General features: G+C 46.0%; 1 protein-coding gene across 1 annotated transcript in view; it reads right to left on the bottom strand.

The window, feature by feature from the left end:
* DNAH9 (dynein axonemal heavy chain 9) overlaps nt 1-13,720 on the bottom strand; it is a 351,242-nt gene that overhangs the window by 91,523 nt on the left and 245,999 nt on the right. The window contains exon 50 of the mRNA XM_036342089.1: nt 4,079-4,504. Coding sequence (XP_036197982.1) covers nt 4,079-4,504 — 426 coding nt within the window. The remainder of the gene's footprint in view (nt 1-4,078; nt 4,505-13,720) is intronic.

Below are 13,720 nucleotides of genomic sequence, written 5' to 3'. Positions count from 1 at the left end.
GCAGTGAAATATATTAACACTGGAGCTCTGAGTTGGGGATAAGGGAGAAAAGTCTTAGAGGCAAAGGATGATCGGGTAGAATATGAATTAGATGGAGAGTTTAAAAGTAATTGAGGCTATGCAAAAGGAACTAATGGAAGAGAAAAAAGATAAAGAAAAGCAGAAACTCCAGGCTTGTAGAAATGGTTGTATAAGAAAGGCAATATAATGCTAGCGTGCCACTTAGATTTGCTATGAACAATACAAACAGGTTCACAGAATATAAATAGAATTTACTGATGTTTTAACTCTTTGAATCAGTCAGAGGATAGAGCATGGAACACTTCATTTTGGTTATAGAATAGAATGCAGATATTTTCAATCTTGCTGATTCAAAAGCAACAGTGATAATAAGTAGTGATAACAGGAGTTGGGGATTGGAAGGTAGGGAGGACGCTGAAGGAAAGAGCAATGACTTCATCTTGAAAGCTGAGGGCCCCAAGGAAGCTAACTCTATCTGATGGAACAAGAAATAAAGGTTACACCAACTCACAGTTGCCACAATGATTTGGGAAGACATGGAGATGAACATCTTAGAGTCTCATCTAGCAGCTAGTTTGCTGCCTATACAAGATACATCAGGAAATGAGATGCCAGCACAGTACATAGAAAGAAGCCAGAAATTCAAATGAGCAGAGGCCAGGAAGATCACGTAAACTGGTCCAATGACTATAGCAAAACTGTCTGCTGAAATGGGAGGTCACTACTTAACTCCAGGTTCAGTTAGTGCTATTTGGGAATCTTATTCTTTTAAGACTGTCCAGATATCAAATTTTTACAAGAAGCTCCCATTGTTTTAAATGTTGGCAACTAATTAAGTCACTTCAAACACTATCTGTGGAGCAAATACAACGCATTGAAGCCACTAGGTAGCAAGCTCTGAGGGGTATCAACGACCCGTTGAAACAGACAAAATAATTAAAGGGCAGAAGACTGTAGTTTCTCATTAGAAACCCTTGTCTACTATTTGATATTTTACTTATGGTGAAGATAGGCCCAATGAAAATGCCTTACTCATTTTAATTACTATTACTTTTATAAGTTGTAATAATATACAACATATTCATTATAAAAAAAAGAAAATATGGATAAGCACCATCTAAAATCTACCACTCAGAGCTAACCACCACTATTCATATTTTATATATTATAATTGCATGTATAGATTAATTGAAAGTATCCTGTATAATAAAGATCTAATATGCTAATTAGCTGGATGGCATAACGACCTTCCTGAACAACCAGTGGGTGGGGGGCGGGGTTGGGAGGCAGCCGGGGCTGCTGCAAGGGCCAAGCCCCTTGCACGAATTTCATGCATTGGGACTCTAGTAATTGTAAAATTTGAGCATCTTGAATATACAATTTATGTGGAATTATCCTAAAATTCTAAAAATAAGGCTTGGGGTGATGTGCAACTGGAGAAGGCTGACGATGGCCTTGGTAGCTCGTTGGGAAGACTGTCCTTGCCCTTGTTGGGCCCCCATGTCAGAGATGGTGTAAGTGAGTTCCTCTGTTATTGGGGGGGGAGTGGTCAAACTCTTGGGGTGTTGATAGTCATGTGAATAAGCAAAAGATGGAGAGGCAGTTGTTAAAAGTGAAAATATATTAAAAAATATGTTGGCAGGAAAGAAGTGCCTTCATAAGGTAGCCAAGTATTTTAAAACATTGTGTTGCATTCATAGGTTGAGTAGGCTGTCATGGGAATGTTGGCTACTGAAAAGGTATAAACATTTTGCAAACATTCCTTTTGCACCAAATGTTCCTTTAAATAACTCGAGTGACGAGTGCTTTGAAATGCAGTTCTTGTAACACTATTCTGGGAGAGACTGAAGAATATGGGCATTGCTGGGAGGTATTTCCCCAGAAGCAGTCCTGGGACGTGATGGTGCTTGCATTTGGTATTCTTTGAAGAGGGCCGTAGTTATGGTGATGAAGGTGTGCTTCAAGTAAACTGGCCTGTGCACATCTGGATTTATAAAGCAAACATATTGAGGGGTTAGTTGCTTTGTCTAAAGTGCCTCTTCTTTCTAGAGATTGGTTGCCTGATCTTTGAACTAGCCTTTAGCGATAGCCTTTAACCCACCAGTCAATAAGCCCAGGACATGAAGCGTGCGGCAGGTCTACAAGCCTCCTTTTCACCATTTGTAAAAACCCTTTCTATCAGCATGAGAAATGTGCAGCGAGAACCTTATATGCCTGGAATGCACGTGTGGAAATGAAGGCTCGACCTTGGTCATGATAGTGACTGATTACCAGGGTTGTGTGTGCGTGTGAGAGCATACGTAGCTGGGGAGGAGGCCAGGGAGCAGGGTCCAGCAGGCTCGGTGGCCGTACCCACCTCATGGCAGCAGCTCTGTGTCAGAAGGGGCCGGGCTCTGGGCTCCTGCCTACGTGCATTTTCTCCTTGAATGAAGCAGGGACATTATTGTGTCTGTTTTACTCCAGGAAACTGAAGTCTGGGCATTTTAAAGACCTTTCTAGACATCACACAGAAGCAGCTATTACAGCTTGGGTTAGAAGTGAGGTCTGCCAATGGGTTTCAGCTGCTATGCCATCCCATGGGGCTCCCATGCATACCTCTCAATTCAGTAGGATCCATTTTAACAGCAAAGGTAATGTCCAAGGGAAATCTCAAATAGGTGTGAATCCTACCTCACCTCTAACCCCAGGCTGGGTGAGGCATTTATAATCAAATAGCAATAACAGGTTAATCAAAACTAATGACCCTCATTAGTTTTATATTTATGGTCAATATACTACTTGCTTTAAAAGCTCTCATGGAGCAATGCAGATGGCACAGTGCCGAGCAGGCCATGTGTCCACACGGCAGGCCACGTGCCCACACGGCAGGCCACGTGCTCACGCGGCTGAGCGAGCTGCAGGAGGGCAGCTGCACGAGCTGAAGGTAAAAGGTGAAAAAGGTGAGGTTGGGTGGCCAAAGCCTGCATCTCAAAGAGAGATAGAATCTCAAATGTTTGACCTTTTATTCTTAGCTATCAGATGTGCAAACATGCAAAATTCACGTGTGCTTAATGAGAAAACATCTGGTTTCATGCCTAACACTATTTGTCTATTATACATCTCTATGTCATCTTTTCCTTCCTCGGAGGAAAAGGAGAAAAAAAACAAAAAAACTTTCAGGGGCAAAGTGTAAACCAATGGTTTAGTGTCTTGTCTGGACTATACAGTGTTTGTAAAATGTAAAAAGTCGCCTCAACTGAAAAATCAGGAGATTTTGCACATCAACCTGTCCTAGGCTCTGGGAGTGGCAGAGAGCGCTACTTGTACAGGGGGTGCCCAATGGGGTCAGAGGGCGGCCAGCAGGGTCAGAGGCACCCAACAGGGTCAGAGGGCACCCAGCAGGGTCAGAGAATGCCTGGCAGGGTCAGAGGCACCCAGCAGGGTCAGAGGCACCCAGCAGGGTCAGAGAATGCCTGGCAGGGTCAGAGGGCACCCAGCAGGGTCAGAGGGTTCCCGGCAGGGTCAGTGGCACCCAGCAGGGTCAGAGGGCACCCAGCAGGGTCAGAGGCACCCAGCAGGGCCAGAGGCACCCAGCAGGGTGAGTGGCACCCAGCAGGGCCAGAGGCACCCAGCAGGGTCAGAGGCACCCAGCAGGGCCAGAGGCACCCAGCAGGGTCAGAGGCACCCAGCAGGGCCAGAGGCACCCAGCAGGGTCAGAGGGCACCCAGCAGGGTCAGAGGCACCCAGCAGGGCCAGAGGCACCCAGCAGGGTCAGAGGCACCCAGCAGGGCCAGAGGCACCCAGCAGGGCCAGTGGCACCCAGCAGGGCCAGAGGCACCCAGCAGGGCCAGAGGCACCCAGCAGGGTCAGAGGCACCCAGCAGGGCCAGAGGCACCCAGCAGGGTCAGTGGCACCCAGCAGGGTCAGAGGCACCCAGCAGGGTCAGAGGGTGCCTGGCAGGGTTAGAGTTCCCAGCAGGGTCAGAGGCACCCAGCAGGGTCAGAGGCACCCAGCAGGGTCAGTGGCACCCAGCAGGGCCAGAGGTACCCAGCAGGGTCAGAGGGCGCCGCTCACTTACAGCGATCTTGGCCTTGATGGCTGCCAGCTTCTCCTGGGCGGTGGTGAGGTCTGAGGTGGCTCTGCCCAACGCCTGGCGCTTGGGCTCCACATCACAGAACACCTCGTAGAACTTCACAATGTTGATGACCCAGGAGCAGAGGCCCGCGGCCGCGTAGGACTTGGTGGCCACGAACTCCGGGTTGAACTCGGGGTCCTGCAGGTACGGCCTGATGGCTCTGAGGCAGTTCTCATGGATGTTCTCTTTGTCAAAGCGGACGAGGGAGTCCAGGAAGCCATCCACTCTGGCCATGGCGACCTTAGCGGCCTTCCAGCTGCGGTCCTTGGGCACCTTCCCCCCGGGGGCCATGAGCGCCATCACGGCGGCGCTGACATTGCTGACGGCCGGAGGTGGAGAGCCAAAGGACTTCAGCTCCGTCAGGTTGGTCTGAGAAGGGAGAAGGAGGGCGTTAGAAGAAAATGAATGGGCTTCCTTTGTCCTCCGCCGCTAATGGAGTTAGGGCCAGAGTGATCAATCTGAAAGGGCTGCTGGGAAGCCTGCCGCGGCCTCGGAATTTTAAACATCATGACTCATCAGGAGGAACCCACGCTTCTGCCCACGGCTCAGCCGTCCCTGAGTGGCCAGCGGGACTCGGCTGTGTCCTTTCAGCACTGTAACCCGCTCGCACCCATTGGAAACACACAATTATTTCATATTCCACTGGAAAATAGAAGGATGCCAACATACTCTGAAATATGCAGCTTGCCATGAATAAAAGATAAGGTTATTATAAATTAATTTCCATCCTGGAGTGAAGAGAACAGCTCTGTAACCCAACTAATTTTTTTCCTTTAATTAAACTGCTTTGTTCCATGAGCTTGTTCTGACTACACTGGCCTGTCCTGATAGCAAAGCGGCATTTTCTGCCAAGAGAATTCAGACAGGAAGCTCGTGGCCCGTGCAGTTGCTGCCTCTGCCCACATCTGGGCTTGTCCTTTGCTCCAACTTTCATTTGCTGTAGAATGAAATGGCTGAAAGCGCTGACTTTGGCGAGTCACTTAAACTTCCCAGGCCTCAGTGCTTTCATCTGTACACTGGGAGCACGGGCGCCCATTAATCGGTAAGTGAAATTGTGTCATAATTGTGCATAAAGTGGACGTAAGGTTTCTTCTGACCATCAGTGATTTTGCAAGTGAGGAAATCATGATTCAGAGGTTAGATCCTTGTGCCACGTTAATTGGTGGTGCCCTGGGTCTGGGAATTTACAAGCGAGGGGGATCTTTTCTAGCCTAATGGAAATACCTAGAAAGATGTCCTATTTGCTTTTGCAACTGTTTTCACATTTGGTCGTGAACTTGTCAGGGGCAGGAATGAAGGACAGCCAGGGTGGGAAGTATGCTGGTATGCTATCATAGTGGCCTCCACTGGATGAAAGAGGGCCAAGCAAGAAAATCCAATCAGAAAGAAAATCCACAATTTTCAAACACTTTAGGTTATGTTCAATGTACTGAATTAAGGAAATATAAAAATGTATAAAGATGATATTGAATTCTGTAACCCAGATACATATTGTTAATATTTCAATGTAATTCCTTCCAGTATTTTTAATATTCAGATATATCTATAAACTGTTATAGATATATGATCACAACTGTTCTGGTTTCAGTGACAGGAAACCTAGCTGAAGTGCCCAGGGGGCTTTCTGGCTCCTGTACTTGGACAGGACGGGCTGGGAGCTGACTGTAGGATGAGTGGAACTATACTTTGATTGTTTGCAGGCCTCTCAGATCTTTTCTTGTTTCTGCGTCTCTCCCTGAATGAGTTTCCTTTCTGCCGACCAGCTCAGTCGCACTGCAAGGCACGTGACCTCCCTCTCTGCCTTCAACGCGGGTTACTTCCTCCCTAAGCTCTGGCCACAGCCCCCTCCTCCCAGCACATGGATTGCCAAGCTCATTCCCACCTCAGGACCTCTGCCTGGAACGCATCTTCCTATGCCATTTGCATGGTTGAGCCCTTCTCATCATCAAGATCTCATTTCAAAAGTCCCCCACTCAGCCCTAATCGGTTTGGCTCAGTGGATAGAGTGTCGGCCTGTGGACTGAAAGGTCCTAGGTTCAATTCCGGTCAAGGGCATGTACCTTGGTTGAGGGCACATCCCCAGTAGAGGTGTGCAGGAGGCAGCTGATTGATGTTTCTCTCATCGGTGTTTCTAACGCTCTTCCCCTCTCTCTCCTTCTCTGTAAAAAATCAATAAAATATATTAAATAAAGAAAGTCCCCCACTCAGAGCTCACCACCAACGTCCCCTTCCTAGTCATTTCCTATCTGAGCACCTGAAGATCTTCACAGACCTCAGCGGAATTGGAAAGTTGCCACTTTTCTCTGTTGAATTATTATCTTCCTCTTCTTCAAGAGGACAGGAGTCCCATTTCTCATTAACCACTGCAGCCGCAGTGCCCGAATGGAAACTGGCACACAACACGTGTGCTGGATGCAGGGAGGGAAGGATTGGGTGCCGGCAGCTCCAGGCTCTTATCCTGGACAACCAGTGGGAAAGAAGACGTTCTCTTCAGTGTAAGTCAAAATTACAAGGTCCTGGGAAATGACCTTGTGTAGTTAGGCGGGGGTCCTGCGGCCAATCACCACTGGGCAGGCGATTCAGTACCACCAACAGGGACACAAGGATGGAGAATCCTTTCTCAGAAGAAGGCAGACCTGGTTCTGAGTGAGTGAGCGTCAGGCCCACGCCGCCCTCTCCACTCTGCTCCTGCCTTGGGGCTCTTGGTCTAGCTGGAGCCTTGGCCTTGACTGCCCTTCCCAGTGTCAGGTGCCTGGGACTCGCTCCTCTCCAGGTCTTCACTCAAACGTCTCCTTCACAAGGAGGCCCACACTGATCACCTTTAACGCCACAGTCTGCTCCCACCCCTCCCCAGCTGTCCCCGCGCTCCTCCTCACTCTGCTCTCTGCGTCTGTCTCTTTTCCCCACAGCATTTGTCATGTTCGAATACACTGGATAAGCTACCTTTTCACTGTGCTTCTTGTCTCTCCCCCTCACCCGTGTTAACACAGAAGCTTCACAGAGGCAGGGATGTGCCATGTGCACCAGAACAGTGCCTGGCACAGAGGGGGCAGTCAGCGCGTCTCTGCTGAGTGAATAAGTGTGCACAGTCATTCTTAAGCAAAGGGGGACACAGTGTAAACAAGAAAGGTGGTCCTTCTGCTTACACAGTGAATAGCTAGGCAACAAAGAGGCCAAGCCTGGATATTTTGAATGTAATACGTGCTTTGAAAATAACAACACATGGCTAATGGGCTAGAGCAGGGGTGGGCAAACTTTTTGACTCGAGGGCCACAATGGGTTCTTAAACTGGACCGGAGGGCCGGAACAAAAGCATGGATGGAGTGTTTGTGTGAACTAATATAAATTCAAAGTAAACACCATTACATAAAAGGGTACGGTCTTTTTTTTTTTTTTTTTTAGTTTTATTCATTTCAAACGGGCCGGATCCGGCCCGCGGGCCGTAGTTTGCCCATGGCTGGGCTAGAGGGATTTTGAGGAGCGATGATACCACTTTAGCTAGGAAGGCAGGTCGGGGAAGGTCACTTTAAGAACCTGGCATTTCAGTTGGGATGTAAATGATGGGAAAGAGGCAGCTCCGAGGAGGTCTGCAGGGCGCTGTTCCAAGGGGATGAATTTGCAAGCGAAGAGGCCAGAATAGCACAAGCTTGGCCATTCTGTAGAAGGTGGAGGTCAGGAGATTGGTGGAGCTGAGGAAGGAGAGGCAGTCAGGGCCCGACGCAGGGGTCCAGAGTGATGGGGAGGAGTTCGATTTCATTCTAATTCCAATGGGAAGCCTTTGGAGGGTTCCAGGCAGGGAGTGAAAGGACCCAGTTTTGCGTTGAGAGCCTGTGGTGCAGGCTCACTGTGGAGGGAGTGGGTGAGAAGGACAAGCTAAGGGGCTGTGTAGTTGTACAGGCAGAAGACCGAGGCCGCGTGGGTCAGGGCATCTGAAGTGGACATGCTGGGAAGTGACTGGGTCTGGAATATATTTTGGAGACAGTAGAGACAGAACTTACTGATCATTTAGAAAGGAAACATGAGAGAAAGTCATTACTTATTCCTCTCAAACAGAATGTTTCAAGTTGGCATCCCATCAGATGGATGAACCACATTTTATGTAAAACATACTGAGTTACTGGAAATCTAGGTCATTTCCACAAACACCATATGGATAATGCTTTGCTGGGCTTCTATAGAAATCTCTGAAAATCTTAGATTTGTTCTTTAGGATAATATTTCTAGAGGTGGACTTGATGGGTCCATTTGTATATAAAATGTTATATTATTTGAACATTTAGTGTTCTTTGTAGATAATATCAGATTATTTCCCAGAAATTCTAATTTCACTCATCAGTATTTGAGAAAGTTTATCCCATCCTCTTCCACATCTGGTAACATTATTTAATTAAAAAAAAATCAATTTGATAAGCTGAACATGACATAAAATTGGTTTAATTCATATGTGTATATATGTGCATAAATATATATTTATTTATTTATTAGTGATGCTAAATGTTTTTATGTTTTTAAACTATTTGAATTTCCTATTATATGAATTTTTTGGTATTGTACCAATACTTACATTCTCCCCCCACCCCAATGTTTATGAATACCTTTGCTTACATTTTTACTGGGCTGTTTGGCTTTTACTTTTTGGTTACTGTATTAATCAAGAGAGCTAAGTGAAAGAACTTTTATAAAACTGCAGATTGAAGAAATCTAAGAGAGACAGCAGTTACCCTGGGCTGGTAACTAATGTTGGGTTGGGTGAAGCTGGGGCATATACACACATATACACATATCAATCTCTATTTGTAATATTTTTGAAACTGATTTTCACTGAAAATTATATCTTAAACTTTTTCATGTTATTATTTTTGTAAAACATGAATTTAAATAAACTATGCAGGGTTTTTTTCTCACTTAGATGAGCCATAATTTAGTTAGCCACCTCCATATTGTTGGACATTTAGGTTATTTAATCTAATAGCTGGTTAAAGGACATACACTTTTTTTTTTTATTATTAGTTAAGGTATTACAAATGTGTTCTCATCCTCCCCCATTAACCCCCAACCCCCCCCGCCCCCCGCCACCCCGCACACTCATGCTCCCATCCCCCTGTTGAAAGGACATACACTTTTAATGACATTAGAAATAAATAAACCAAAAATCAAATGGGAGTTAAATTAGACTTACATTTAACTTTTAAATTATTTGAGGAATAGCTATCCTATCTAATAAAAGAGAAACATGGTAATTAGCGTACATCCGCAGCCCTTCCCATTGGCTAATCAGGGCGATATGCAAATTAACTGCCAGCCAAGATGGCGGTCGGCAGCCAGGCAGCTTGAAACTAACATGAGGCTTGCTTGCTTCAGTGATGGAGGAAACCAACGTTCCCTGCCTGCCTTGCCAGCCTCTGAGCTTGCAGTTTGAAACATAGTTACAAATATAGAAGCTAAACAAAACCCCAGAAACCTGCTTTCAGAGAGCCGGGATCTCAGAGCTGGAGTTATACATTGTTTCGATTATAGAACCCAAACAAACCAGATACCTGCTTTCAGCAGCAGAGGCCTCAGAGCTGGAGCCAGAACTAAAGCTGGCCCAGAATAAAAAAAAAAAAGAAAAAAGGAGCAGTTGGGAGCTTCAGTCACCCACCAGCCTGAAAACAGCCCTCAGCCCCTCACCCAGACTGGCCAGGCACCCCAGTGGGGACCCCCACCCTGAAGGGTGTGTGACCAGCTGCAAACAGCCATCATCCCCTCATCCAGGCTGGCCAGGCACCCCAGTGGGGACCCCCACCCTGATCCAGGACACCCTTCAGGGCAAACCAGCTGGCCCCCACCCATGCACCAGGCCTCTATCCTATATAGTAAAAGGGTAATATGCCTCCCAGCACCAGGATCAGCGGAGCCGTGAGGCCTCCAGGCACCGGGGTCAGCGTGACAGGGGGCAGCGCCCAAACCCCCTGATCGCCCTGCAGCTCTGTGTGTGACAGAGTGTGGTGCCCCAACCCCCCCCCCCCCCCCCCCCCCCCCGCCATGGGCCCTGCTTTGTGTGTGACGGGGTAGAGCCATAACCTCCCCATCGGTCCTGCCCTGAGTGTGAGAGTGGCAGCGCCCCAACCCCCTGATCGGCCCTGCTCTGTAGGTAATTGAGGGCGGTGCCCCAACCCCCTGATCTGCCCTTCTTTGTGTGTGACAGGGAGCGGTGCCCTAACTCCCCTATCGGCCATACTCTGTGAGTGACAGGGGGGAGCTCCCCAAACCCCTGATTGACCCTGCTCTGTGCATGACAGGGTACAGAGCCCCAACCCCCCTGATGGGCCCTGCTCTGTGCATGACAGGGGGCAGTGCCCCAACCCCCTGATTGGCCCTGCTCTGTGCGTGACAGGGGGTGGCACCGCAACCTCCCCATCAACCCTGCCTTGAGTGTGACAGGGGGCAGTGCCCCAACCCCCGAATCGGCCCTACCCTGAGCGTGACTGAGGGTGGCATCGCAACCTCCAGATCTGCCCTACTCTGTGCATGACAGGGGGCGGCGCCCCAACTCCCCAATCGGCCCTGCTCTGAGCCTGACCAGGGGCTGCACCTAGGGATTGGGTCTGCCCTCTGCCACCCAGGAGCAGGCCTAAGCCAGCAGGTCGTTATCTCCCGAGGGGTCCCAGACTGCGAGAGGGCACAGGCTGGGCTGAGGGACCCCCCTCCCCCCCGAGTGCACAAATTTTTGTGCACCGGGCCTCTAGTATCTTTATAACATTGAATCTTCCCATACACAAACTTGGGATATATATTTACTTGTCTATTTATATATTGTTCTATATCTCTCAACAAAGATGTATAGTTTTCTTCACACACTTCCAACAAATTTATGCTTATTTGTACCTTATGTTTTGGTTGTTATTTTGAAAATATTATGTTTTCTAACTGGCTACTGCTGATATTGGGAAAGCTATTAAGTTTTGTAAATTGTTTTATAATGGGTGCTTAGCACTTCCCTTTTATTTGTCTTATTATATTTTTATGACATCTATGAATACTAATACAGCTGCCTGGTATTTTGTAACGTGTCTACTTTTCATTTATTATGGCATTGGCTAGAAATTCCTGGATGCTTTATTGGGGTGGTGGTGATTGTGCGTTTTCTGTGTCGGGAGGAACGCCTCCACTGCTCTACCATGAGATGTAGTGCGCTCTTGGACTGTGATTGATTGCTATCTTTAGCAAAATGTCCAAATATCCATTCATTCCTACTTTCCTAAGAGTTTTAATAAAGAATGGATGTTCAATTGTCTTAAGTACCACTTTGACATCTCTCGAATTGCCTGTAGAGCTTTTTTTCTTTGATCTATGGTTGGGTATGGTTATATGACTAGTCTTAAATAGACAGAACTTATTAGTTGGTGGCATATTGTCACTATATGAATAGTCTTATATTCAGAAAACTTAGTTGGTAGTATATTACTGTTATATGAGTAGTTTTATATACAAAATATCATTTAGGAGCATGGTAATTTGATTTACTGGTATTTTATATAGATGTCTTAAACCACTGATCATAAGTCAGATTAATTTGAGGTTTTATTTTCTCTATCACTTTTAGTATCCAACTTATCCTATATAATAAAGAGGTAATATGCAAATTGACTATCATGCCCTTGCACAAGATGGCCGCCCCCATGTGGTCAAAGATGGCCACTCCCATGTGGTCATAAGATGGCCACCACAAGATGGCTGGCAGGGGAGGGCAGTTGTGGGAGGCGGGGGTGAGAGAGCAACTAGGCCTTCAGGGAAGGGCAGTTGGGGAGGACCAGGCCTGCAGGGGAAGGCAGTTGAGGGTGACCAGGCTGGCAGGGGAGGGCAGTTGGGGGGCAATTGGGCCAACAGGGGAGCAGTTAGGTGTCGATCAGGCTGATAGGAGAGTGGTTAGGGGGTGATCAGACTGGCAGGCAGAAGTGGTTAGGGAAAATCAGGCAGGCAGGCAGGCGATTGGGCCTAAACCGACATTTGGACATCCTCCAAGGGGTCCCAGATTGGAGAGGATGCAGGCTGGGCTGAGGGACAACTCCCCCAGTGCATGACTTTCGTGCACCGGGCCTCTAGTCACCTAATAAAGGCCTTAACAAGTTCTAGAGGAAAGAAATCTGACTCTGTAACCCTAGAATTTCCAAAATTATTTGATTATAAAATCTTTGCTTTATTATTATTATTTAATTTTTAAAGAATGTTTCTTAATTTCAGAGAGGAAGGGAGAGGGAGAGAGAGACAGAAACATCAATGATGAGCGAGAATAACTAACCAGCTACTTCCTACATGCCCCCCACTGGGGATCAAGCCTGCAACCAGGCATATGGCCTGACCAGGAATTGAACCATGACTTCCTCATTCATAGGTCAATGCGCAACCACTGAGCTACGCCGACTGGGCCTTATTATAAAGTCTGGGTCTATTATATTACTTGATATTAAGTAAAAAATCAAATGATAGGGAGAAAATATTTACAACATATACATCATGGGATTAGTAGTAAAAATTATAATGAAGAAGAGTAAATCAATAAGTAAAAAGAAAACCATCTTACAAATATATGGACAAAGAACCTGAACAATAATTGACATTTACAAACATTTCATCCCAAAGCTGCAGAGTATACATTCTTCTCAAGTGCACATGTTAGAACACAAACTGAGTCTCTACAAATTGAAGAAGATTGAAATCATATCAAGCATCTTCTTGGATCCCAAAGGGATAAAACGAGAAATCAACTACAATAAAAACACTCAAAAACATTCAAACACATGGAAGCTAAATAGCATGTTATTAAACAATGAGTGCATTACCAAGATCAAGGAATAAATTGAAAAATTCCTGAAAACAAATGAAAATGAACACACACAACAACCCCAAATCTATGGAACAGAGTGAAAGCAGTTCAAGAGGGAAGTTCAATATAGGCCTGTCTCAAAAACTAAGAAAAATATCTAGTTAACTATCTAACCCTACAACTACTAGTAAAAGAATTAGAAAGAGAACAATAAGTCCAGAGTCAGTAGAAGAAAGGAAATAATAAAGATCAGAGAGGAAGTAAATGACAGAGGCTGAAAAAACAGTACAAAAAATCAGTGAAACCAAGAGCTGGTTCTTTGAAAAGATAAATCAGATGAATGAACCTTTAGCTAGACTCAACAAGAAACAAAGAGAGAGGACCCAAGTAAATAAAACCAGAAATGAAAGAGGTGAAGCAACAACTGACACCACAGAAATCTGAAAGATTGTAAAAAAAAAATTACAAACAACTATGTGCCGAAAAATAGAGTGAAATGGACAAATTCCTAGAAAAATACAATCTTCCAAAACTAACTCAGGAAGAATCAGAAACTCTGAATATAGCAATAACAACTAATGAATCTGAAGCAATAATAATAACAATAATAATAAAAAATCCCAGCAAACAAAAGTCCTAGACTGGATGGCTTCACAGGGGAGTTTTATCAAACAATCAAAAAAGAACTAGCATGTATCCTCCACAAATTATTCTAAAAAATTCAAGAGGAAGAAAGACTTCCAAGCTCTTCTTGTGTGTGTGTGTGTGTGTGTGTGTGT

The sequence above is a fragment of the Myotis myotis genome, unplaced genomic scaffold (assembly GCF_014108235.1).
Source record: "Myotis myotis isolate mMyoMyo1 unplaced genomic scaffold, mMyoMyo1.p scaffold_m19_p_17, whole genome shotgun sequence".
NCBI classification, from domain to species: Eukaryota; Metazoa; Chordata; class Mammalia; order Chiroptera; family Vespertilionidae; genus Myotis; species Myotis myotis.
Note: the sequence above shows the minus strand (reverse complement) of the source record. Positions and strands in the feature narration are given on the sequence as shown.